This window comes from Heloderma suspectum, chromosome 3 (genome assembly GCF_057233095.1).
Source record: "Heloderma suspectum isolate Gila_16-S chromosome 3, 16-S_ref, whole genome shotgun sequence".
NCBI lineage: Eukaryota > Metazoa > Chordata > Lepidosauria > Squamata > Helodermatidae > Heloderma > Heloderma suspectum.
In genome coordinates, this window is record NC_139460.1 from 79,337,232 (window position 1) to 79,363,372 (window position 26,141).

General features: G+C 43.3%; 1 protein-coding gene across 1 annotated transcript in view; it reads left to right on the forward strand.

The window, feature by feature from the left end:
• Positions 1–26,141, forward strand: part of NCAM2 (neural cell adhesion molecule 2) — a 472,561-nt gene that overhangs the window by 374,340 nt on the left and 72,080 nt on the right. Inside the window, exons 13-14 of the mRNA XM_084843540.1 lie at positions 19,826–19,945; positions 25,082–25,203. Of these exons, the coding sequence (XP_084699666.1) occupies positions 19,826–19,945; positions 25,082–25,203 (242 nt within the window). The remainder of the gene's footprint in view (positions 1–19,825; positions 19,946–25,081; positions 25,204–26,141) is intronic.

Below are 26,141 nucleotides of genomic sequence, written 5' to 3' on the forward strand. Positions count from 1 at the left end.
GGGGGTGGGGGGTGGGGCGTGTTATAACAGTCCTTTATACTATAACTTTCTAACCTCGATTTTTGCCCCAGCCACTTACTGTATTCAGCTCAGTAGCAAAATCAGTTTTGTATGGATTTCACTTCCATTTCAGATGGGAATAAACTAATGATATATAAAGAATTGTAGTGGAGATACAGTATGAGGGATGTTGCCTATGAAAATGACATTCTGCCCAATTATCTGTCCAAAGCAAAAAGCAATTACTTAGGGCTGCTCCCAAAATTCTCTAATCCAAATTTCTCATTGGATTTTCTTTTTGCTTCAGTTACCTGGTCTTTTTTCTAAAGTGAAACAGATGTATTCGAAATCACCTAATGCATTAGAAATTGCATTAAGCTTGTTATGGTCTCTATTTCTGAATTTTGTTCTGGGCACCGTGCATGTGCATTTTGATGCAACTTTCAGTTCCTTCCTTTCATGTCTAACTACCTGTCACATTACTGACACCCATGTGCACAATGATAAAACACCACAAGAAGTGTTTTACCAATGTTCAGGGCCATGTTTCCATGACAATGGAAGGGTGAAGCAAATGGAGGAATACTGGATTTTTCATGGAATCAGCACAGCTCTGCACAGGACTCCACGAAGGAGTGCACTGCACCATTATAAGTTGCTGACAGAAACATACTTCGATGGCGGAGAATTTCTCTACGAATCTCCGGGAGGCCGAATGCCAATGCATTCGGCCCCCCGAAATTGGTGGTGAAATTCTCCGACACCCCCGCCCCCCCGGGATGAGACTTACCTCTGTTGAATGTCCCTCTCGACGGCGGGTCCCGGCGGCATTTCGGGGGCGGCAGCCGGTCTTCGACCGGCTGCCGCCGCCGCCATTACCCCGTAAAGTAAAAAAAAAAAGAAAAAAAGTGATAGGCTACGTAATGATTTACGTAGCCTATCACGGCTAGATTTTCAAAGTCAGCCGTGATAGGCTACGTAAATCTTTACGTAGCCTATCATGGCTGACTTTGGGGAAAAAAAAGCATGTACACAAATGGCAGCGCCCATGGGCGCTGCCATTTGTGTTCCTTATTTGGGTACGGGTAGTCTACGCAAAGATTTACGTAGACTACGGCGAAAATAAGGGCAACACAAATAGCTATTAATAAAATAGCGTTGCCCTTATTTTCTCCGTAGTCTACGTAAATCTTTACGTAGACTAACCATGCCCAAATAAGGAACGCAAATGGCGGCGCCCATGGGCGCCGCCATTTGAGTACACGCTTTTTTTTTTTTCAAAGTCAGCCATGATAGGCTACATAAAGATTTACGTAGCCTATCATGGCTGACTTTGAAAATCTAGCCATGATAGGCTACATAAATCGTTACGTAGCCTATCACGTGTTTTTTTTTTTTCAACTTACTTTTTTATTTCGCGGCTGGGGAGATGGGGCGCCTCCCCCCGGCCTGCATTTTGGCTGGGAGGGGCGGGGCGCCTCCCCCCCACCAAGAATTTTGGGGGGAGAAACGGAGCGCCTCCCCCCCGAACACAGCTGCGGGACCAGGTAAGGGACTTTCGTCCATCCTTACTTCCAGGTGGGGTGGGGGGATTGGAAGTGAACATCATCAAACTGGCAGGGCTGCTCAACCAATAAGAGAGGCTCTCTGCTCCAGGCTCTACTCCCCTTTCTCCTGCCCCCTGAAGCTCCGGTTAGGTGATGATGCAAAGGATTGAAGCTGGCATTAATTACTCCCCAAAAGCCTTGAACCAAACAGCAGAGATACACAGCTTTGGAAATAGCACTTCACAGCCTTTAGGAGAGTTACTATGCCTTTCACCCAATGAATACATGATATACCCTGGGTCTACTTAGTGTTTTTGGCTTAATGGCAATCTCAGTAACTTCAGGAACAAGCCTCATCAACCGCAACAGGAGTAGACCTCCCTGACCTATGCTCCATTCCACTCTTTTTTTCCCTGTTCCCTCCAAAAATGGGGCTTCTGCATTTGCAGGCACCCCTGAATAAATGTGCTATTGTGCAATAGGGCTGTCACGCAATAACATAAATGTGTGCCAGTGCAATTTCAGGAACAAGCCTCATTGACCACAGCGGGAGTTAGCAAGAACCCCTGAACTAATGTGCTATCGTGATAGCGCAAATACATGATAGTGTTCTTTCGAGATGGAGTTATACAGTAAAAGCGAGATACTGACATAGGGGGTATGCGTATTCCAGCAGAAATGTGAAATAGTGTCATAATGAGATAGCGAGAAGGGGGGGTAGAAGTGCGCTGGAGTGGAGACTGGGGCTTTTTCACTATCGCATTATGGTGATGCTTTCTAAATGCGCAACTGAGGATTCTGCAGTAACTACTTCTGGAACTGCTGTCTGGCTGGGAACTTATACATGTACATGCCACCCCACAGTGCTTTTAGTAGTGTTGTAAGCCTTAGCCCCTGACAGAGTAATGACTTTACATGTACAGTTCACAGTCCACACACAGCTACTGCTGGTGAATGTGGAGTGCTTCAGGTTTCCGATGTTATGCTAGAGCGCTGTTTTGGTTTAATTCTTTACTTAAAAAAAAAAAAAGTCTGGTCATCGGCCAGGAAATGGTGGAAACATCAGAAAAACACAGGCAGGGAAAACACTGGGGAAACACCACTTGACCAAGGGCACTGTGAAAGGCACACCTCTGGGCAGGACTCCATACTGGAGTAAATGAGGAGGGTTGGTGTTAGGGATGTACGAAAGTCACTTACCTTTTCAAAGGGTGACATTTGCGGTGGGGGAGAGGCGCTCCGTCCCTCCCTCTGAAATTCTGGCCGGGTGGGGAGGCGCTCCGTCCCTCCCCCCCCGAATCCTGGCCGGCTGGCTCCGCTCCGCAGGGATTCTGCGGAGCCACCGGCCGGCTCCACCACTGGCCAGACATCCAGTCGCTGGCTAGCAGAGATGCAAATGGCTGCGGCCGTAGCCACCGCCGTTTGCGTCCTTGCAGTCAGCCATGATCGGCTATGTAAATGTTTACGTAGCCTATCATGGCTGATTTAAAAGAAAAAAACGCACATATGCAAATGGCGGCGCCCATGGGTGCCGCCATTTGCATTCCTTATTTTGGCACATCTTAGTCTAGGTAAACATTTACGTAGACTAAGATGGCGAAAATAAGGGGAACGCAAATAGCGTAGCGTCTATGATGTTTGCATTCCCCTTATTTTCGCCGTCTTAGTCTACGTAAATGTTTATGTAGACTAAGACGTGCCAAAATAAGTAACACAAATGGCAGCGCCCATGGGCGCTGCTATTTGCGTATGTGCGGGGTTTTTTTTCTTTTAAATCAGCTGTGATAGGCTACGTAAACATTTACGTAGCCTATCATGGTGTTTTTAAAAAATCTAGCCGTGATAGGCTACGTAAATCTAGGGATGTACGAAAGGGAGTTAACCTTGTCCTGCAGCTTTTTTTGTGGTGGGGGGGAGGCGCTTCACTTCTCCCCCCGAAGTTCATGCAAGGGGGGGTGTCTTCCCGCCTTGCCCAGCTGAAATTCAGGCCGGGGAGAAGCGCCCCATCTCCCCGGCCACGAACTTCAAAAGAAAAGTTAAAAAAAAAAAGCCCCGTGATAGGCTACGTAACGATTTACGTAGCCTATCACGGCTAGATCTGCAAAGTCAACCGTGATAGGCTCTGTTAATCGTCACATAGCCTATCATGGGTGACTTTTTTTAAAAAAAAGCGCGTACGCTAATGGCGGCCCCCATAGGTAGCCGCCATTCGCGTTCCTTATTTGGTCCCTGTAGTCTACGTAAAGATTTACGTAGACTATGGTGAAAATAAGGGCAACGCTATTTGCGTTGCCCTTATTTTCGCTGTAGTCTACGTAAATCTTTACGTAGACAACAGGGTCCAAATAAGGAACGCGAATGGCGGCTACCTATGGGGGCCGCCATTTGCATACGCGCTTTTTTTTTTTGTTCAAAGTCACCCTTGATAGGCTACGTGACGATTAACATAGCCTATCACGGCTGACTTTGCAAATCTAGACGTGATAGGCTATGTTAATCGTTATGTAGCCTATCACAGGGGGGTTTTGGGTTTTTTTTTACTTTTCTTGTAATAGCGGCGGCGGCAGCCAGTCGAAAGACCGGCTGCTGCCCCCGCCCCTGACGAAGACCTGCCGAACCGCCGCCGGGACCCGCCGCCGGGAGCGACATTCGTAAAAGGTAAGTCCCATCCCAGGCGGGCGGGGGGGAGAATTTCTCCTCGAACCATCGGAGGACTGAATGCATTGGCACTCGGTCCCCCGAAGTTTCAGGGAGAAATTCTCCCCCATCCCTACGTAAATCTTTATGTAGCCTATCACTTTTTTTGTTTTTTGTTTTTTTAACTGGAAATTGCGGCGGCCAGTCAGAAGACCGGCCGCAGCCGCCGCCGCCAGGAAGATCCACCCAAGGTAAGTCCCATCCCGGGGGGGCGGGGGGCAGACCGTTCTGCCACCAATTTCAGGGGGGCCAAATGCGCTGGCATTCGGCCTCCCCGAGATCCGTGGCGGAATTCTCTGACATCCCTAGTTGGTGTACACCACAACAGAAGCACAGACGAGGTGAATTAAGGAAAAGAATCTAACTATAAGCAGTCTCAGGGAATCCAGTTTTTCCGTGATAAGCTCCAATATGGCTGCTGGATGGCCACAACATCATGTATCCCTAACAACCTCCACATGCAGCCAGTTCAGAGTAAATTGCTCGTGGAAACAGGCCCCAGGAGTGTGTGTACACATTTCTATTTTCTTATTTTTGCATTGTTTTATCAATATCACATTTATTCCTGCTCACTGTTTCTGGATGGTGTTTTACCAATCTTGATGAACTATATATACATTCATATCAAGATTGCTTTGTTGTTGTTTTAATGTAAAAGTACACATCAGTAACATAGATTTAATTGATACTAACAGATTAGGCATTTTATTATGTGTAAACTAGGGTGGAGACTTGATTATGTGAATTGAAATAAAGACAAAAAAGACGTGATAGGCTACGTAAATCTTTACGCAGCCTATCATGGTTGGGGGTGGGTTTTTTTTTTTTAAAAAACGCGTACGCAAATGGCGGCATTTGCGTTCCTTCTTTTTACCATCTTAATCTACGTAAATAGATTCAGGCTGGGCATTCGGCCCCCTGAAATCCATGGCGGAACAGCCTGCCCCCCCCCGCGGATTCCCCCTGGGGCGAGGCTTACCTGGGGTGGTTGTTCCGGACGGCTGCAGCTCCGGCAGCAGCGGCGGCTGGTTTTTCGACTGGCTGCTGTGGCTGCCATTTGCATCCTGGTCTTTGCTGTGATAGGCTACGTAAGTATTTACGTAGCAAATTTACATGGCAAGCCAAGCAAAAAAAAAAAAAAACGGCGTACGCAAATGGCAGCATCTTAATGTCCCTGACAGCCCTGATAGTGCTAGGGATGTACAAAAGTCACTTACCGTTTCGCAGAATTGATTCAAGGTGGGAGGGAGGCGCTGTGTCCCTCCCCCCGGAATCCTTGATGGGGGGAGGCGATCCAGCCCCCCCCCCCCGGAATCTTGCCCAGCCGGCTCCGCTCTGCGGCAGCTCCACGGAGCAGCTGGCCAGGGCCATCTGCAGCCGGAGTTCTGGCCACGGACGGGCTCCTGCGGACACAAATAATGGCCGCCGTAGTGGCCACCATTTGCGTCCAGCCAGGCTGCTGTGATAGGCTATGTAAGTATTTACGTACCTATCACGACAAGCCAAGCCAAAGCAAAAAATAAAACAGTGTACGCAAATGGTGGCAGCTACGGCGGCCGCCATTTGCGTTCCGTATTTTTCACTGTTTTAGCCTACGTAAATATTTGCGTAGGCTATTACGGCAAAAAAAAAAGGGAACGCAAATAGCGTAGTGGGCACTATTTGTGTTCCTTTCACACACACACACACACACACCCCGCAGTTTTAGCCTACGTAAATATTTACGGAAGCTATTACGGCGAAAAACAAAGGAACGCATATAGCACCCACTATGCTATTTGCGTTCCCCTTTTTTTTGCCATAATAGCCTACATAAATATTTACCTAAGATAAAACGGTGAAAAATAGGGAACGCAAATGGCGGCTGCCGCAGCTGCTGCCATTTGCGTACGCTGTGGTTTTTTTTGGTTTGGCTTGGCTTGGCTTGGCTTGGCTTGCCGTGCTAGGCTACGTAAATACTTACGTAGCCTATCACAGCAGCCTGGCTGGATGCAAATGGTGGCCACTGTGGCGGCCACAGGAGCCCATCCGTGGCCAGAACTGCAGCTGCAGACAGCCCTGGCTAGCTGCTCTGTGGACCTGCCACAGAACGGAGCTGGCCAGGCAGGATTCTGGGGGGGAGGACCGGATTGCCTCCCCCCATCGAGGATTCTGGGGGGAGGGACAGAGCACCTCCCCCCACACCACAAATCAGTTCCGTGAAAAGGTAAGTGACTTTCGTACATCCCTAGCACTATCAGGGCTATCAGGGACATTAAGATCTTTCTTGTATAGTTCTTCTGTGTATACTTCCCACCTCTTCTTAATCTCATCTGCTTCTGTTAGGTCCCTGCCTTCTTTGTCCTTTATCATGCCTGTCTTTGCACAAAACATTCCCTTGAGATCTCCAATTTTCTTGAAGATATCTCTAGTCTTTCCCATTCTATTGTTTTCCTCGATTTCTTTGCATTGTTCAATTAAGAAGGCCTTCTTGTCTCCCCTTGCTATTCTCTGGAAATCTGCATTCAGTTGGGTATATCTTCCCCTTTTTCCCTTGCTTTTTTTTCCCGCTTCCCTTCTTTCCTCAGCTACTTGTAAAGCCTCATCAGACAGCCACTTTGCTTTCTTGCATTTCTTTTTCTTGGGGATGGATTGAGTTGCTGCCTCCTGAACAATGTTACAGACCTCCGTCCATAGTTCCTCAGGCGCTCTGTTTATCAGGTCTAATCCCTGAAATCTATTCCTCACCTCCACTGTATATTCATAAGGGATATGATTTAGGTCATACCTGAATGGTTTAGTGGTTTTCCCTATGTTCTTCAATTTAAGCCGAAATTTTGCAACAAGAAGCTCATGATCTGAGCCACAGTCAGCTCCAGGTCTTGTTTTGACTGACTGTATAGAGCTTCTCCATCTTTGACTGCAAAGTACATAATCAATCTGATTTCGATATTGACCATCTGGTGATGTCCATGTGTAGAGTCGCCTCTTGTGCTGGTGGAAAAGAATCATAGAATCATAGAATAGTAGGGTTGGAAGGGGCCTACAAGGCCATCGAGTCCAACCCCCTGCTCAATGCAGGAATCCAAGTCAGAGCATCCCTGACAAATGGCTGTCCAGCCTTGTCTTGAAGGCCTCCAGTGTGGGAGAGCCCACTACCTCCCCAGGTAATTGGTTCCATTGTCGTATTGCTCTTACAGTCAGGACGTTTTTCCTGATGTTCAGCCGGAATCTGGCTTCCTGTAACTTGAGCCCATTATTCTGTGTCCTGCACTCTGGGATGATCAAGAAGAGATCCTGGCCTTCTTCTCTGTGACAACCTTTCAAGTACTTGAAGAGCGCGATCATATCTCCCCTCAGTCTTCTCTTCTCAAGGCTAAACATGCCCAGTTCTTTCAGTCTCTCTTCATAGGGCTTTGTTTCCAGTCCCCTGATCATCTTTGTTGCCCTCCTCTGAACCCTCTCCAGTTTGTCTGCATCCTTCTTAAAGTATGGTGCCCAGAACTGGACACAGTACTCCAGATGAGGCCTAACCAGTGCTGAGTAGAGGGGAACTAGTACTTCCTGGGATTTGGAAGCGATGCTTCTATGAATGCAGCCCAAAATAGCATTTGCCTTTTTTGCAGCCACATCACATTGTTGGCTCATATTCAGCTTGTGATCAACAACAATTCCAAGATTAATTCTTGGAATTGTGATCGACAACAATTCCAAGATTAATTCATATTCAGCTTGTGATCGACAACAATTCCAAGAAGAGTGTTTGCTGTGATCAGCGTGTTCTCTTGACAAAACTGTATTAGCCTTTGTCCTTCTTCATTTTGTACACCAAGGCCATGCTTGCCTGTTATCCTGGTTATTTCTTGACTTCCTACTTTAGCATTCCAATCCCCTATGATGAAGAGGACATCTTTTTTTGGTGTTAGTTCTAGAAGCTGTTGTAGGTCTTCATAGAACCAATCAACCTCAGCTGCTTTGGCATCAGTGGTTAGGGCATAGACTTGAATTACTGTGATGTTGAATGGTTTGCCTTGGATTCGTACTGAGATCATTCTATCATTTTTGAGATTGTACCCCAGTACTGTTTTTCCCACCCTTTTGTTGACTATGTGCTACTCCATTTCTTCTAAGAGATTCTTGCCCACAGTAGTAGATATGATGGTCACCTGAATTAAATTCGCCCATGCTTGTCCATTTTATTTCGCTGATTCCCAAGATGTCGATGTTCAATGTTGCTATCTCATGTTTGACCACCTCCAGCTTACCTTGATTCATTGATCTTGCGTTCCAGGTTCCTAAACAATATAGTTCTTTACAGCATTGGACTTCCTTTTCACCACCAGACACATGCACAGCTGAGTGTCCTTTCGGGTTTGGCCCAGCCGCTTCACTCTTTCTGGCGCTACTTGGAAATACCCTCTGCTCTTCCCCAGTAGTATATTGGACACCTTCCGACCTGAGGGGCTCATCTTCCAGCGTCATATCTTTTAGCCTTGTGATATGTTCCATGGGGTTTTCTTGGCAAGAATACTGGAGTGGGTTGCCATTTCCTTCTCTAGTGGACCACATTTTGTCAGAACTCTCCACCATGACCTGTCCATCTTGGGTGGCCCTGCACGGCATAGCTTATGGCTTCACTGAGTTACGCAAGCCCCTTCGCCACAACAAGGCAGTGATCCATGAAGGGGGACATTTATAGTTACATATTGCAATTTAGTTATTTATTTCATATTTTATTATTGAAACTGTTCTTGAAAATTAAAAAGAAAATAAAGGTGATACTAGGTGCCCAGGGGAAACACTCGTGTATCGTGTTTATATGAGGCCAGTTCATTTTGAACATGGGGGCTATCCCATAGGATGTGATAGATTGTTTATGTACAAAGGAAGGTTACACGAAGGCAAGGTATTTGTTTTTAATCAGTATCTCAGTTTAGCCTGTCATCCCTGAGACATTTTAGGAGATTCTTATACATTCTTATGTTATACTGTAACTGTGTGGTGCTAGGTTTTGGCTTGATTTATTACAATATAGGAGCATTAAATGGAATATGTGACACTGAAGTGCTTTGAAGAATGAGTAGTATCAGAAATAAAATGCATATCCCTAAAAGAAATAGTAAAATGAAGAAATTAATAATATGATTTCTAATGGTTATCTGGCAGAAACATTCGCTGAATCATTGTAATGAATAATCTCATTTTCTACACCCAGAGGCTAAATTTCCGAGAACAGATGTAAAATTTTAAACTTTATGCTAGTTGCACACCTATTTATATAACATGCATTTAATTATAACTGCAATGTCTAGTACTTTTTTGGAGCTGGTCCTTCACTTGATAATTATAACTTTTTCTTTTTTACTGAACGGATGAAAGCTACAGAAGAAAATAATAGAAGAAGCAGAATGAATTATTTAAATCTTATTAATAGAAGTCCATCCTACATAGTGTTTAGCTTCAGAATGAAAAATGTGTTTTTGTATAGTATACGTCTTGTAAGATTAATTGTGTAAAATTTAGGATGGTGCATTTAACTGGTTTGAAAGACTTCCATTGAACAATGGGAAGAACATAGAAAATGTGCATTGAAACACAATTGCTATAACAACATCAACTCAATATCTCTTGTTATCACATGACTACAACATTTGAAACAGTACTGTGAGTCCTGGAACTATGAACAGTAACATTTCAGAGAGGCTCCTGATCCCTCATCTGATAGCATAGGATGGGCAACAGTTTGAGTTTTTGAGCACTTTATATTATCTTATTTTGGCTTTCGTATTTCTCCAGCAAAATAGTTATATTTCTCCTTCAACTCTGAACAGTCTGAAGCTGAGAGCTGTCATTTAATGAGGAGAAGGGATATCTTGCATATTTTATGGTCAAACTCTGGGTTGTGCATTCATTACAGCCACCATTTTGCAGCTTGACTAGAGAATGGGTCTGGTAAGAAAGAGTTAAAAATGGGTTTATTGCAGCAGAGACCATAATAGGACCATATGAAATCTACACTTGATTTCCTTCCACTTGATGTTTCCCACAGAGGTGGATGTTCTATTGCTTAAGCAGAGCTGGAAAGGTTTTCTCTGAATGGTTCTGAGCTCAAGGAAATGGTCTAAGTGTTGGCTTTGCGATTGGAAAGTTGTTATTCCAAAGAAATGGAGTTTCAGTGCAGGATTATATGGATGTAACACTAAATTGAACAACTGGTGGTTAGTATGCACATTGGCATTAAGGCAAAACCTTGTCCTCTTCATACCCTCTCTCATTTCCCTCTCCCACTCCCTAGCCTCTTTTCCCATTTCCTGTTTGCCCTATCCTTTTCTAATTGTATATGTGTGTGTTTTCACTTTGTCTTTTAAAAGGGTGGGGATGGGAACTGGACAGTAAGAGTGGCATAAAAGAGATGCTTAATTCAAAGAGGGACCAGAATTGAACATTCATTTTAATTGCTACTGAGATTGTTTTGTTGCCTTCTCTCCCCACCTTTGTGGTTCCCTCTAAAACAGGGGTGGGCTATTCTGGCTGGGGCTGATGGGAGTTTGAGTCCAACAACATGTGGAGGGCTACAGATTCCCCACCCCTTCTCTAAAAGAAGCTTGCCTGACAATTCTGGAAAGGTCAGAGTTATGCATTGTTACAAAATTGAATTTAGATTGCATCATCCCAACTTTTAAATGTCATTGCTTAATTTCAGAATTTCTTAGTATTTTTTAGAAAAAAAGCGGGGGTGGTGGGCTAATAATGCTCCCCAGCATTTTTTGTTCCTGTACCTTCTGAGCTTTATAGTTGATTTAAAAGAAAGTAGAATACAATGCTTATTTATGTTAGCATTTATGTATTACCTTCTAGCAGCATTCAGACTGAAATATCTTTATTGTGTAAAGCAAATTGGCATTTAGCTGTTTGTGACATTTATAACCAGATGCTTGATTTGCCATTTATGAATTGAGTTGTTATTTGGCTATTGCACACAGATGTAATTGGGTCAGTGAGACAGTTCCTGCATAAAAATCAAGTCAATATAGTGCCTTTAAAGAAAAAGGGTGTGGGAGAGAGTGTTTTAGCACCAACAATAGAAAAAATTAATATTTGCATTCTATTTTTTAAAAATATTTAAGTATTCAATTTTTGCTTATGGCATGAAGCAAAAATATATTTGCATGTTCTTCAGTTCCCCAAGCACTGAGAAATTCGAGGGACAGTGCTACCCAGGTTTTGGTTTTGGAGAATGTGAGAGCACTGGATGCTTGTGGTGTTTTTGTAATATTTAGTATGTATTTAAAAGTATATAAGTAGACCATAAACGGAGGGAAGAAATATCTTCTGGTTCTACCAGGCTGCAGATCCACTATCTTACATCAGATCTCCAGAGAGAGGCACCCTGAATCCCAACATTTTTCAGCCTTCAGCTCAGACCTCTTGATTTCAGCGTTCCCTTCTCCCCATCTTTGTGTGGTGTAGTAGTTAGAGGGTTGAACTAGGACTGGCGAGACCTGGGTTTTAGTCCCCACTTATCTATGAGGCTCACTGGGTGACTTTGGACCAGTAACTGGCTCTCAGCATGACCTACTTCACAGGGTTATTGTGAGGATAAACTTGAGAGGAGGAGATTGGATACCTTGGGCACCTTAGAGGAAAAGGTAGGATAAATATAACAAATACATATATATACACATATGCACACGCACACACAAGCACACACACACATATACATACACACTGTTAAAAAGCTCAGAGAAAAACTACACATTTTCACTCAAAAATCTTATACCAATAAAGAATAAACACAATAATAATATAAAATATATACAGACTCATAAGAAAATACAATATACAACCAAGTATTTTTCAGTCGCTAAACATAGCAACTTCTGAGGACTTAAATAACCTACCACTGAAAAAGAAGACTGTACAGTCAAAACATGTCATGTCTGGCAATTGACAGTGTCCCCTGCAAGAAATAGGAAGTGCTGCTTAATAGGTTGTTTTCATTGGGCAGTATCCAACTGAGTAGTTACGCTACTGCAATGTTCCAAACTGTGTATTCCAGTCTATGCACAAGGGGATAATCCAGCTAAAGTAAGTTCTGTTTGTGCACAACCACTTTCAGCAGTGGGCCATGTCGTTTTTGTCCCGAGCTTTTCTTACATTGTGGCATTATCTTGAGTGGTCAGAAAATCATGTCTGGTTACATGTGACTCTGGTTACAAACACACACACACACAGTTTACATAAACCCTCTTCCATTCGGTGGGATGAGATATGTCACTTTTCAAGGTCAGATAATCTCATTTAAACCATCTTGTAATCCTGTACACACTTAGCTGGGAGTAAATCCCATTGAATTAGTATGGTGGAGACCCTTTATGTGATCCTTTGAAAATTATCCCCTCCTGTCCTGTCTTTGGAACAGAAAGTAGATATATGGATTATTCTGTATTTTTATGAACTGTTCTGCACCATATTCCACCATGCCACAGAACTTCTATTGCAGTTTACAAGTTGGTCCAATAGCTCTGTGCTTCTTTCCTGTAACCCCACCACCACCATCGCCCCTTTCTTGCGGCTAAAAGCAGCTTACAGCTGCTACAAAGCATGGTAGCTGCCAGACAGGATAAATATATATTTCTAAAAAAATGACTAGGAAAAGGTGTTATGACATGCTGTTGCTTCCTGGGTAAGTGTATGGGAAATATGATGGCTTGTTACCATGTACCTATGGGGTCAGCCATCTTTTCCCCCATACAATGTCCTGGTAGCCTGCCTCTTAATCTGCAAGGAAATGGGGCAGGGAATGAACTTAGTCTGTCCATCCTTACACTGAACTCAGTGGTACTTCTGGGTAGACGGGTATAGCATTGTACTGTCAGACAGACTGCCAACTATTTCCAAATAATCAGCTCTTATCTAGAGCCATCAACTAACATTCTTCTTCATATCCTAGACTTTGATCAGCCATTGCTTTAAGACAAAGGTGGACAACTTGTGGCTCTCCAGATGCTATTGGAGTACAACTCCCATCATTCCTCATAATTTATTATGCTGACTGGGGCTGATGAGAGTTGCAATTCAACAACTTCTGGAGGGCCACACATTGCCCACCTCTGCTTTACCACAGCGATCAACCTATTCATCAATTAGACAGCAAACTAAGACACTATAGTATGATGAGACTTCTAAAACCTTGTTACCATACTGGGTTATATGTGAGATCATATGTAAGATATAATTTGAATTAGACCATGGCTTAGTACATATTTTACATTTTGTAGACTTCAGGTTGTATTCAGAGGTACCTGCCTCGGACAGAAGGAGCGTTCTTCCATGGAAGGAATTGTGCCAGAGGATGGGAACTTTTGGATACAACTGAAGGATTCTACTATTTCATTCCATAGAAATTGGAAGAACGATGGCTGTACTAATAAATTTCTTATCGCAGTAGTGTTTCTGTAGATATCAAATCCACGCACTTCTTTTTTCTCAGTAGTGTTTTAGTGACCAACTTCTCCAATGTTAAAAAGTCTGTGTTAATCAACAACTAATATAGTATCATTGTGTAGGGACTTACATTCCTTTAGTTTTCACATCATGAAACTACTTCTACTGGTATGGAAGTGCTGTATGCAAGGGTCTTAATCACTGGTTTTAATTTTCAGAACACATGCAGGATTATCTTTTATGTCTTCATTTTAAGTGCAGTAAAATTCAGAGTGAATATGAATAGTGACTGAAAAGAAATAAAACATTGCAGCTAATTAGTTCATGGTTTATTTTCTTCCATTTTGAATTGTAAAAATTGACTTCTTTTGCAATTTCTATTAATATACATATTTCAGGGTATAAAATTGTTAAGTTGGTAGTGGGGGTTATTTAATTATACTTTTAATGAAACAGTTATCCAAAGTTATGATGATGCAAAGAAATCCAAAGTAAAACATGATACAGCATAGACATGAATGGTATGGTATTTCAAAGCAATGTGATACTCTGTTATAAAATAAAACCACCAGGGTGAATTAATCAAAATATTTCTGAGTTACATACCTTTTATATGTCTGCTAGTAGGGATGTACAAAAGTCACTTACCTGAACCCGAAAGTTGATTCGCGGTGGGGGGGAGGCGCTCCGTCCCTCCCCCCGAAATTCTGGCTGGGGGGGAGGAACTCCATCCCCCCCTGAAATTCTGGCCGGGGGGAGGTGCCCCATCCCTCCCCCCCAACATTCTGGCCGGGGGGGAGGCGCCCCATCCCTCCGGCCGCGAATCCTTTCCTGCCGGGACGCAAATGGCGGCGGCCATAGCCGCCGCCGTTTGCGTCCCTTCAGTCAGCCGTGATTGGCTACATAAATGTTTACGTAGCCTATCATGGCTGACTGAAAAAAAAACAACAACTGTGTGTACGCAAATGGTGGCACCCATGGGCGCCACCATTTGAGTTCCTTATTTGGGCACGTGTAGTCTACGTAAACATTTACGTAGAGTACGGCGAAAATAAGGGGAACGCTATTTGCGTTCTCCTTATTTTCGCCGTAGTCTACGTAAATGTTTACTTAGACTACATGTGCCGAAATAAGGAACAGAAATGGCGGCGTCCATGGGCGCCGCCATTTGCGTACGCGCAGTTTTTTTTTTCTTTTCACTCAGCCGTGATAGGCTACGTAAACATTTACGTAGCCTATCACAGTGTTTTTTAAAAATCTAGCTGTGATAGGCTACGTAAATCTTTACGTAGCCTTTTGCATTTGTTTTTGTTTTTTTTAACTTGGAAATGGCGGTGGCGGCAGCCGGTCGGAACACCGGCTGCCGCAGCCGCCGCTGCCGCACCGCCGCTGGAGCCACCGCCACCAGGGACATTCGCACAAGGTAAGTCCCATCCGGGGGGGCGGGGGGGCAGACCATTTCTCCACCAATTTCGGGGGGCTGAATGCGCTGGCATTCGGCATCCCCGAGATTCATGGAGAAATTCTCTGACATCCCTATCTAGGCTTTGTTGAAGACTGAAAATAAAATTGCCAGAAATTCAAGTCAACAGCTTGCATCCTAAGTGCCGCAAGCAACATTGCACTCACTTAAGAGGATTTTTCCACCTCCTTCCCATTGCATTCCCTCTCCCTAACTGAGTGTGATGTATGTATTGGAAAGCAACAGAAATAAATGATTCTCTACTTGTAGGGCTCTATTTAAACTCGGATCCAAGACGTTGTTAGTACTTTCGGAATAAAAACTATGAAGTGAGGATGTTGATTTGCTATAGCAAAAAATCATTGCCATTATTATGAAGATCATGAAATTATTCATATATAAGATAAAGATTTGGGTTGCATTCTGAACACATTTACTAGGGAGCAAGCCCCATTAAACACAGGAAAACTTACTTGAGACTAACAATTGTGGCATTAATCAGTTTATGAGTTTTTATGCTGTCTTTAAGAGCCAACCGTAGGACAAAACTAAACGTGATGTTAATCATTTGTTTAAACATGTGTATTTAACCTGGCTGCTTTCAGTATGGAGAAAAAAATATCCTTAGGTAGACCCGAATTTTGTGTTCTCACTTCTCACTCAATCCAGATTGTGCTCTGTGCTGGTTTCCTGCTGAATATCATTCATTCCTGGCTAATTTTTGCCCCTGAATGTGCTATTTACTTCAAACAGCATGCTCAGAAACAAATAGCAGCCAGGCAGGAGGTGATTTTCAGCAGAAAAATAGGGTAGGGTTCCAATCTAGATTGGGAGCACAATCCAGATCGGTGTCCCACCACTGCTTTTCCCCCTGAAAAAACCCTAGCACCTGGTCAGGATAAGCATATTCGTTTAAACACATGACTAAAGCCAGTGTAGTTTGGCTCTTCCCATTCCACAAAATATAGGTCCAAGCTGTTGCCCAATGATGGGCCCATAATTTATTTCCAAAATTTAAGTACTTGAGTAAAATAACGATTAGAAAAGGCACCAGACATGGTACTTCTTTAGCCTCTGATCATACCTTTACATACTTCATTCTTACCTGAAGAAAATAGGGAGGCTTGTTCATTTGTAACTGAGAGGCTGTGTAAGGGTAGGGTTCTCTTCTTTCAGCTGTCTGGTAGTAGGTGGTAATTGGTAGCACACATAGACCTGGTTCGTATAACCACAGGGTGGTTAACAAGCCGCGGCTTGCTAACCATCCTACACATGCTGGTGGTTACATAACATAACCACCTTGCACATGTCTGGATTTACATAATTACCCTTCAATGATGCAGCTTGTTGTTACATCCAAACCTGGTGAGTGCGTGGTTGGGATAGTTAACAAACCACCCAGCAACCCTAAAACAGGCCATGGGTTTGTATGCCCTGGTCATGAGCTGCTAAGGTTTGGAGGTGCTGAGATAATGATAAGCCAGATCCAGGTTTGCTTACAAGGAGACTTTATTGAGTACTTACAGCACACAGGTGTACCCAATGGTTGGATCAGACAGCTTCTCTGAACCTAGAGCCATGGGGTAATGGGTTTTATACCATACATGTCAGCAGTGAGGCAGCATGACAGCAGCAAGTGTTAATTAGCGTTCATTCCCAGCATAGGCTAAACAGTTGCTTGGTCAGAAGGAAAACAATCAGAACTTTCCCAGCGCAGAAACCTGTACCTTAGCATAAACATAGCCTCACTTCTCAAGTGCATCTAGGGATGGGGGAGAATTTCTCCCCGAAACTTCGGGGGGCCGAGCGCCAACGCATTTGGCCCCCCGAAATCGGCGGTGAAATTCTCTGCCACCCCCCCGCCACCCCCCAAGATGGGACTTACCTTTCACGAATGTCCCTCCCAGTGGCGGGTCCCGGTGGCGGTTCGTCGGGTCTTCGTCAGGGGCAGGGGCGGCAGCCGGTCTTTTGACCGGCTGCCACCGCCGCCATTACAAGGAAAGTTTAAAAAAAACCCACCCCCGTGATAGGCTATGTAATGATTAACGTGGCCTATCACGGCTAGATTTGCAAAGTCTGCCGTGATAGGCTACGTTAATCATCACGTAGCCTATCACGGGTGACTTTGAAAAAAAAAAAAACACGTACGCAAATGGCGGCCCCCATAGGGAGCCGCCATTTGCATTCCTTATTTGGTCCCTGTAGTCTACGTAAAGATTTACGTAGACTACGGCGGAAATAGCTAAATAGCTATCCCGCTATTTGCGTTGCCCTTATTTTCGCCGTAGTCTACGTAAATCTTTATGTAGACTACAGGGACCAAATAAGGAACGCGAATGGCAACTCCCTATGGGGGCCGCCATTTGCGTACGCGCTTTTTTTTTTTTTTAAGTCACCCGTGATAGGCTACGTGACGATTAACGTAGCCTATTACGGCTGACTTTGCAGATCTAGCCATGATAGGCTACGTAAATCATTACGTAGCCTATCATGGGGCTTTTTTTTTTACTTTTCTTTTGAAGTTCGCGGCCGGGGAGACGGGGCGCTTCTCCCCGGCCTGAATTTCGGCTGGGCAAGGCGGGAAGACACCCCCCCTTGCATGAACTTCGGGAGGAGAAGCGAAGCGCCTCCCCCCCACCGCGAAAAAAGCTGCGGGACAAGGTAAGTCCCTTTCGTACATCCCTACCCTTGAAGACGGTTCGGAAGCTGCAGCTGGTACAGAACGCGGCGGCTCGCCTGATTAAAGGCAGCCGCCGGCGAGATCACATCACTCCAGTGCTGAAGGAGTTGCACTGGTTACCAGTTGTTTTCCGGGCCAAATTCAAGGTGTTGGTTTTGACCTTTAAAACCCTATATGGTTCCGGCCCAGCCTATCTTAAGGAGCGCCTCCAGCAGCACCAGACAGGCCGCTTAACAAGATCAGCCTCGGATGGCCTTCTCTCTGTCCCATCAGCCAGGACAGCTAGACTGGTGGGGACGAGGGGGAGGGCTTTTTCTGTGGTGGCCTCCACTCTGTGGAACTCCCTCCCTAGGGAACTCTGTCATGCCCCCTCTTTAATGAGCTTCCGTCGTGCATTAAAAACGTGGCTGTTCAGGCAGGCATTTGGGGTGGGTTAGGGTATTTTAGAAAATGTTTTTATTGTAGAATTTTATTGTTTTAAACTGTTTTATTGTATGCTGTACATCGCCCAGAGTGGCTGGGTGACCAGCCAGATGGGCGATTAATAAATTTAATAATAAATAAATACTAATAAATAAAATAAATCTTAAAACTGGGGAAGATTTATATGGGAGAATGCAGTCTTCCAGATAGACTGGTTCCAAGTTATGTAAGGCTTTGTCGGTCATAACCAACACTTTGAACTGTGTCTGGAAACAGACTGGTAGCCAGTGAAGCTGTTGTAACACAAATAAATGCCTCATAGACATTAGACAACAGTAGTTCAATGGACAGAAAACACTTGCCCAAGATGACAAAGATGACGATGATAATGATGGTTGGCCGAATGAAAGGAATTTGATTTGTAAAGACACTTTTCTTTGTAACCTTTTGAAGTATATCTATTCTTTCTACTGAATTCATAGAAGCCGGGAAATTTTCTTCTACATTGCTGTGTTTTTTTGTTCTAGAAACCAAACATATTAACATATATCTCTACACTGGATATGGGCATACACAGTTTTCCAGCACAGCTTCACATTCCTTAAATAGTGAACACTAATGAGGGTAATATCAAGACAATTTCATGTACTTTTCATTTTTTCCTGTATGGTTCCCCCCTCCCCATTTTGCAGCATCTATGTGTGCACAAATCTAAAAACACAGAGATACTGTCATGTTCACTTTTACATGTTTCTATGTTTTCATTAATAACTACAGACAACATTGTTTTTACTGTCATAACAACATTCTTGCACAAGCAAAATACCAATGGTTATATCCAGTTAACCCCACCCACTGATAGAACAGCTTCCATCAGTGGAAAAGGGAACAGACCAATTTCCCCTCCCTCTTGCAGCCCCCAGAAACTCTCAAAAACTACTCTGGAGGGTGGGAGGACCTCTAGATCAGATTTTAGGGGGGATGCAGGGAACTATAAGGAGGAGACAACAAGGGAAACGTCCCATTGTGCAATTCTAAGTCCATTCTCATGATGTTGAATTTCACCCAAATTCACCTGTTGATGAAGGCTGGGTTCTTGCCTGGACTAAAGTACATTTCACTCAGTGAGACTTATTCTGACTGAACATGTATGCAAGTGTGCTGTAAATATTTATTTCAGAATATTTTTATACTGCTTTTTTTAAAAAAAAAAATCCTAAAGCAGTTCACAAAATAAAATAATGATAAAATAGTTTTTAAACCAATCAATTAAGCAATACAATATCTCATGAAAATAACCAAGGAAATCTGGCAATGCTAGCAGTCAAGAAACTGCCCAGGCAAGCACATGTGTTTTAAGTTCTTGGCAGAAACACTCCACAGTAGGACCTCTCCTGATCTCAGTGGGGAGATCATTTCACATAGTGGGTGCCACAGTGGAGAAGGCCCTCCACATAATGGCCAAGCAAACATCAGTAGGCTGTGGTATGGTAAGGGAAGCCTCACCCTCAGAACATAAAGACTGGGGCATTCCTGTACTATATTGTCAGCTATTGTTTTTAAACACATTTTTTTCTTTTTCCCTTTTAGCAATGGTTGTTCTCAGCAATCTGGAACCAAATATGACATATGAACTCAAGGTTGCTGCTGTAAATGGAAAAGGGCAAGGAGAATACAGCAAAATAGAGATATTTCAGACTTTACCAGTCCGTAAGTAATCTCATGGCTCTTTTGTATATTTGTTGAAAAATCAACTGTAGGTGTTAAGTGTGGGGTTTGTTTGCTGATGACACTCCTATCCTTTGGCATACCAGTGGTCTTCAGGTATAAGAAGCAAGGCCTAGCACAGCCCAGGGACACCTCTGAGTCTCCCTCTTGCATTACTGGTGGTAGCCCTCCAGCACAAAGAGGGTCAGTGATAGCATTGACCCCCTCACTGCTCTGAAGGGCTCTATTCTAGATTCTGTAATCCAACCCAGGGTTTTGAAAGCCAAAAACATTTTGGAGGAGAACCTAGCCATCTCACCCATCCCTAATTTTGAGAATAGATCCTTGGATTTATCCTCTTCAAATACTAAACCTTACAAATTTAAGAAATGGATCCCACTCTGGAGATACTAATACCTTACCTAGACAGTTAATTTGGTAGGACTAAGGCATTCTACACATATTGGAACTTCCAAGTAACAATAAAGTATGCACATTGTAATGGTTATTGCAGGTACTTCACCCTGAAATAGTAAAGAGTAAAATTATGGAACAATCAATTTTAGAAAGAAGTAGCTACATTTTGTCAAGGAATATTTTCTTGCCATAAACCACATGCACTTCTTTTACACTCTGTAAAGAGCTAACACTGTAATCAGCTCAAAACAGTCTTTTGAAGCATATGTAATGAGGGACTGCACACATTACAGGTGTTACACTGTGACTGAGCCCCTTGCAAAACCATCACTGTAAGCGTATGGTGCATTTTTCCCAAGTCAGGAACAATTGTGAAGACAGGATTCCTGGGTACATCAGAAGGCATCCCCAGGTTATCTCTTATAACATCTGTTGAGAATTTCAGGTTATTTATTATGTTCTGGATCTTAGTTCCCACCCCTTATTATTGTAGTTGCTGACATGAAATTATTTATTATTATTATTTATTGCATTTATACCCCGCCTTTCTCCCTCTCGCAAGGAACTCAAGGCGGCTTACATTATCCTCCTCCTCACCGTTGTATCCTCACAACAACAACCCTGTGAGGTAGGTTGGGCTGAGAGTCTGTGACTGGCCCAAAGTCACCCGGTGAGCTTCCATGGCCAAGTGGGGACTAGAACCCGGATCTCCCGGCTCCCAGTCCGTCACTCTCACCACTACACTACACTGGCTCTCAAATATGAATATTATCAAATATGAATATTATGTCTTTAACAAGGGTCACAAGGCATCAGTAGTAATCTCAAAATATATTAGAGTTGACAAATCTCTCCAATAAAAGTCAACTGTTACCAAGTATGCAATCTCTAACAATTTTAGAACAATTTAGTTCTATGCTTGCTGATTGCAGGAGAAAGTCACTCAGAAACAATATGTTCACATTTAATGGAAGAAGGAATGAAAGTATAGTGCCTACTAAATTAAGGCTATATAGATATAACGTTAAGCTCCTGACTGAGGAAATATGACCTGATTAATTTCTTCCAGCATAGAACACTATGAGAAATAGTATGGATTTCTTTTCAAAGACTGATATCGTAGTGGTATTATTAGAGATGCTAGTGAAATTCAGAATTAGGTGGGTTGTAAGTCAAATCTGCTATGGTTGTAATGCCCGTAGGTGTACTGAGCTTGGATGGCTATCCAATGAACTTTGTTATTCAACGCGAGATTGACTGCAAGCACCTGCATGTTCTGCAGTCCTTTCAGCCAGAAGCTTTTATAAAGTTCTTAATACTTCAGAAAGCCACTTTTCGTGCTTGCAGAAGCACAGTTTTCTTCATAGGTAACATTTCAGCCTAACAGAAACTTCCTGGAATGGCCTTGTGACCACGCCAGGATGCATCATGGGGGCGGGAATCACATGGGCATTCCAGGAAGTGCTGTCTGGATGAAATGCTTCTCTGAAGACAGCCATGCTTAGTATGAGCATGTGCATACACCGTTTCAAGGAAGAGGAGGTCAGGAGGGGAGTAATGCAGCCTGGGGTGGGTGGCTGGCAGGGAAGAGGAGATTTGTGCTTATGTAGCAGTTCATATATACAAAATGAAAACTCGGAATGATGGAGAACTTACATCTGAGACTGGACAGAGGGATTCAGAACCTGGCAAGCAAATTACAATTTATATTGGGGTAAGTTCAGCAATCATTAGTTATTATGTATCGATTATTGCTAAATCCTCCATATAATTAATTACAAACAGCAGAATCTAGCATTTAAGTAATTTGAATACATGGTTTATTTTCATAAATTATTATATAACCAGGAGGGATCACAGCTTGTGATTAGAGATATGTGAATCAGCAAAACCCAAGTTCATCAAGGGTCTCCAAATTCTACCATGAAGCTCATCCCAACTCATGTCTGCATCCAATTATAACCTTAGCTTTTTTTTTCTTTCTGTACAAAAATTCATGTGTATTGCGTTCATTTTTTGAAATGTCCACATCAATTGTGCGCATTTTTAAAATGTACATTTTTTTAAGCATTTGTGTGCTTTTTTCAAAAGTAGACATATTTTCATATGCATTTTTCAAATGCATTTTTTTGTTCTTCATAAGCTCAGAAATGTATGGACTTTGACCTCAGATTGCGCTCATGTACATGTTTGGTTCCAGGAGGTGTGAACTAATTCCTCACACATCGCTACTAGATAGTGCACATGCTTTGCATATATTAGGTTCAACTAGAAGGATCAGGTAATGGTAAAGATCCCTTTCTGCCTGAGCAGTACTGGAGAGCAATACTAGGCAAAATGGTTAAATAGTGTAAATAGTAGGGATGGCTGAACTCACCCCTGCCTGCACCACTCACCAGACCCCTGCTGGCTGCCTGACCCTGTTTGCCATGTGTGGCAAGCCACCAGGTGGTCTTCGGGTGCCTGGCAAGTGGTGAGAGGTGTCCTGCTCCACTGAGGTGCCATTTTGTGGGAAATGGCGGCTCGTCCTTTTATGTAAAGGGCTCTTTTGCACATACAGTGGCCATAACTAAGCAAAATTACAGGTGTAAATGGTTTATTTAGACAATTTACGACTGTAATTTTGTGTAAATGGACCTGTTTATGGCCGCTGTTTGCCAAAAACAGCCCTTTACATAAAAGGGCAAGCTTCCATTTTCTGCAAAATGGTGACTTGGCGGAGCAGCAGGGACCGCCGCATTTGCCCAACTCAGTCTGGGCCGAATTGGGGAAGTGCAGGGGTCTACAGACTGGCATCCAGGGGGCCAACAGCCAGTGAGGAAGTGCCAAGCCTTGAGCCCCAACCGGATGCCTGTGACATCCCTAGTAATGGTTATAAGATAGCTTCCCATGAGAAAAAAAAGCCCAAACACAACCACAACCTGTCTTGAGTCAGGGAGGGAGCTAATCTCCTTCCTAGCCTTTGATTCTGACAGGCATGTTTCCCTCAGCCATCTATGACCCTCTCCCAAATCCACAACAGCCATCTAGAGCTAGGGATGTGCAAAGACTCACCCCCATCTAGGTTCTCCTGATGCCCGCCCAGCCCCTGCCCCTGCTCGCCAGTCCCCAGGCCACACTTGAGCTCCTCCTATACTCAGCAAGCAGCCCGCACTCACCCCAGCAGCCTCATCAAGTTCCACAGTCACCATTTTAAAAATAAAATAAAATGGCGATTGCAAAAGTGTGCATATCTTTGTATGCACAGAAATGTGCATTTTGCGAATGTGCATATTGTCATGTGTGAAATGCTCATTTTTGTGAAGGTGCATAATTGTGTGTGTGCAAAAGTGCATTTTAAAAAAATGCGCATTTTCACGCATATGTGAATATGCGCATTCGCAAAATGCGCATTTTGCAAATGTGCGCAAATACGGGCATTTTTGCGATGGCCATTTTATTTCTCAACCACGAAGCTCGACGAGGCCACTGTGGAGAGTGCAGGCCATTTGCCGAGCATGGGCAATGGGCAAGCAAGGGCAAGGGCTTGGCAAGCGGGGCTCAGAGGTGTGGGCAGGGGTGGTTCTGCCGGATTCCTAGACTGAATCGGGCGCCCGCACCATCTCTAAGAGCAGCCCCTTTCCGAGACAGTCCTATCACCTGGTTCGTCCAAGGCCTATTGTTATAGAGAAGGGAAAGAGGCTGTGTTACAAACTATTAGCCATGTGGAGACTCAACTCCTGAGGGTGTGTTTACTATCCAACCACCATTCTTAAAAAATTATTTGATGAGCTTCCACTGGGATTTAAAAATGCTGTTCCGGCAGGGATTTGAAGTGGGTTAGGTTTTTTTAGAGCAGTGTTCTTTTGTTATGTTTGTTTGTTCAGTTGATTATGTAAATTTATTATTAGTATTGTTACTATTGTATGCTGCCTAGAGTGGCTGGGTAGCTGGCCAAATGGGTGGCTAATAAATCAAATAAATAAATCAAATAAAAAATGTGATTGTAAAAATATGTGTCATTTATTCTTTGTCTATTTCTGCTGCCACAATAAAATATGAACCTTTTTGTTTTACTTGTTGTCCTTAATCCTTGCAATAGCTGGGAATAGGCATAGGACAAAACAGACTAGATTTTTGTATTTAAGTAAAACAAAGATAGAATATATAATCAGAGTATGTCTTCTTAGCAAGGTCTATTATAAAGTTTAATATTACTATTAGTTACCATTTGTTACTATTCCTTTAAAGAAATGTTTCATAAACATAAATAATAATAGTATTACTGTCACTTTAAAAAGCTAGCTATATGATGGCTGTACTTGCACTCACTACCCAAAACCTTTCTCTACCAAATTCCACCCTAGTTTAACTCACTGACTGGTTCAGAGGTCTCTCATTGCAGATCTCTCTAGTCTGGTTAGACTTCACTGCACTCAGGTACTTCTCCAGCTTCTCCCAGGACTTCACCTGCAGTCTTCAGTCTGGTCCAGCAACTGTTACTGCTTCAAGTCCACTGTGGCCCACTGTCACTCTGGCCTCAGTTTCTTCCTGAAAGCTGTCTTGAGTCTCCCACTCCAAAATTCATAATTGGATTTCAATCATATCCATTTCCAAGTAAATGGTGCTTAAGACCAGCACTCTTAGAAAGTAATGCATAATTTTGTTATTTTGATTGACATCAATTCCCATATGTAGAATAAATCATAGAATTACTGCATATCTCTTCGTTTCACATTTTAGGTGAACCAAGTCCCCCATCTATTCATGGACAGCCAGGTAGTGGGAAAAGCTTTAAACTTAGCATAACAAAACAAGATGATGGAGGAGCACCTATTTTGGAATATATCATAAAATACAGAAGTGTAAGTATTTCATTGATTACAATAAGATGCCTTTGTTATGTGTTTTTGCAGTTTGAACTTACAGATAGGATTATGGAAAATCATAGGAAAGCTTGTGCCACAATAGCTGTGTTAGTGTTTAAGGTGCCAGAAGTTGTTTGTTGTATTTTCTGCAACACACTAAGAAAATTGCCCGTCTAAAATAAGTGTCTACAAATAAGGAATTCAGATTTTCTCATCAGATCTGATATTGGGGGAGTTACTGGTGTGATAAAGGGATAGTTAGCATTTCTATGTTAGCCTTTCCCAACCTGGCTGGTGCCCTGCAGATTTGTTGGACCACAACTCCCATAATTCCATGACTAAATCTGGACAACTCATAGAGCTGGAGGGGGCCTTGTACGCCATAATGTTCAGCTCCCTGCTTGATGCAGTTGTTGTTGTTGTTGTTGTTGTTGTTGCCAAAGCTTTCTGGACGGTTTACAAAAGTTAAAACATTAAAATACAATGTACAAAGTTTAAAAACCATTTATATAAAACATACTGACAAACAACATACGTTATGGTATTCATATTTAATAGCTAATGATTTCATTTGCCAAAATATTTTACCCGGTGTCTCCTGGCTGGTGACAGAGGCCAGAATATTACTCCTTTAAGCTCTGCAGTCTCAGGGCAACTGGCAGTTGGAGGTGCCCAGTATACTTTCTGGCAGGGAGGGACGGGGGAAACAAGCTCCCTGCCCCTGCTCCTGCAGGGAGCTTGTCTCCCCCTTGTCCTGATTTTCTTCCTGTGAGGCAGAGGGTATAGGCTCCCAGTGACCTTAAGCATCCGGCCAGTACCAGAGGCCAAACTGTGCCTCCCTCCAGGTCTTCATTTAAGCATTTTTCAATCTTGCAAAAAGTGGCTGAGAAGTTATTTATTTTATTTATTTATTTCATTTCTATACTGTCCAATAG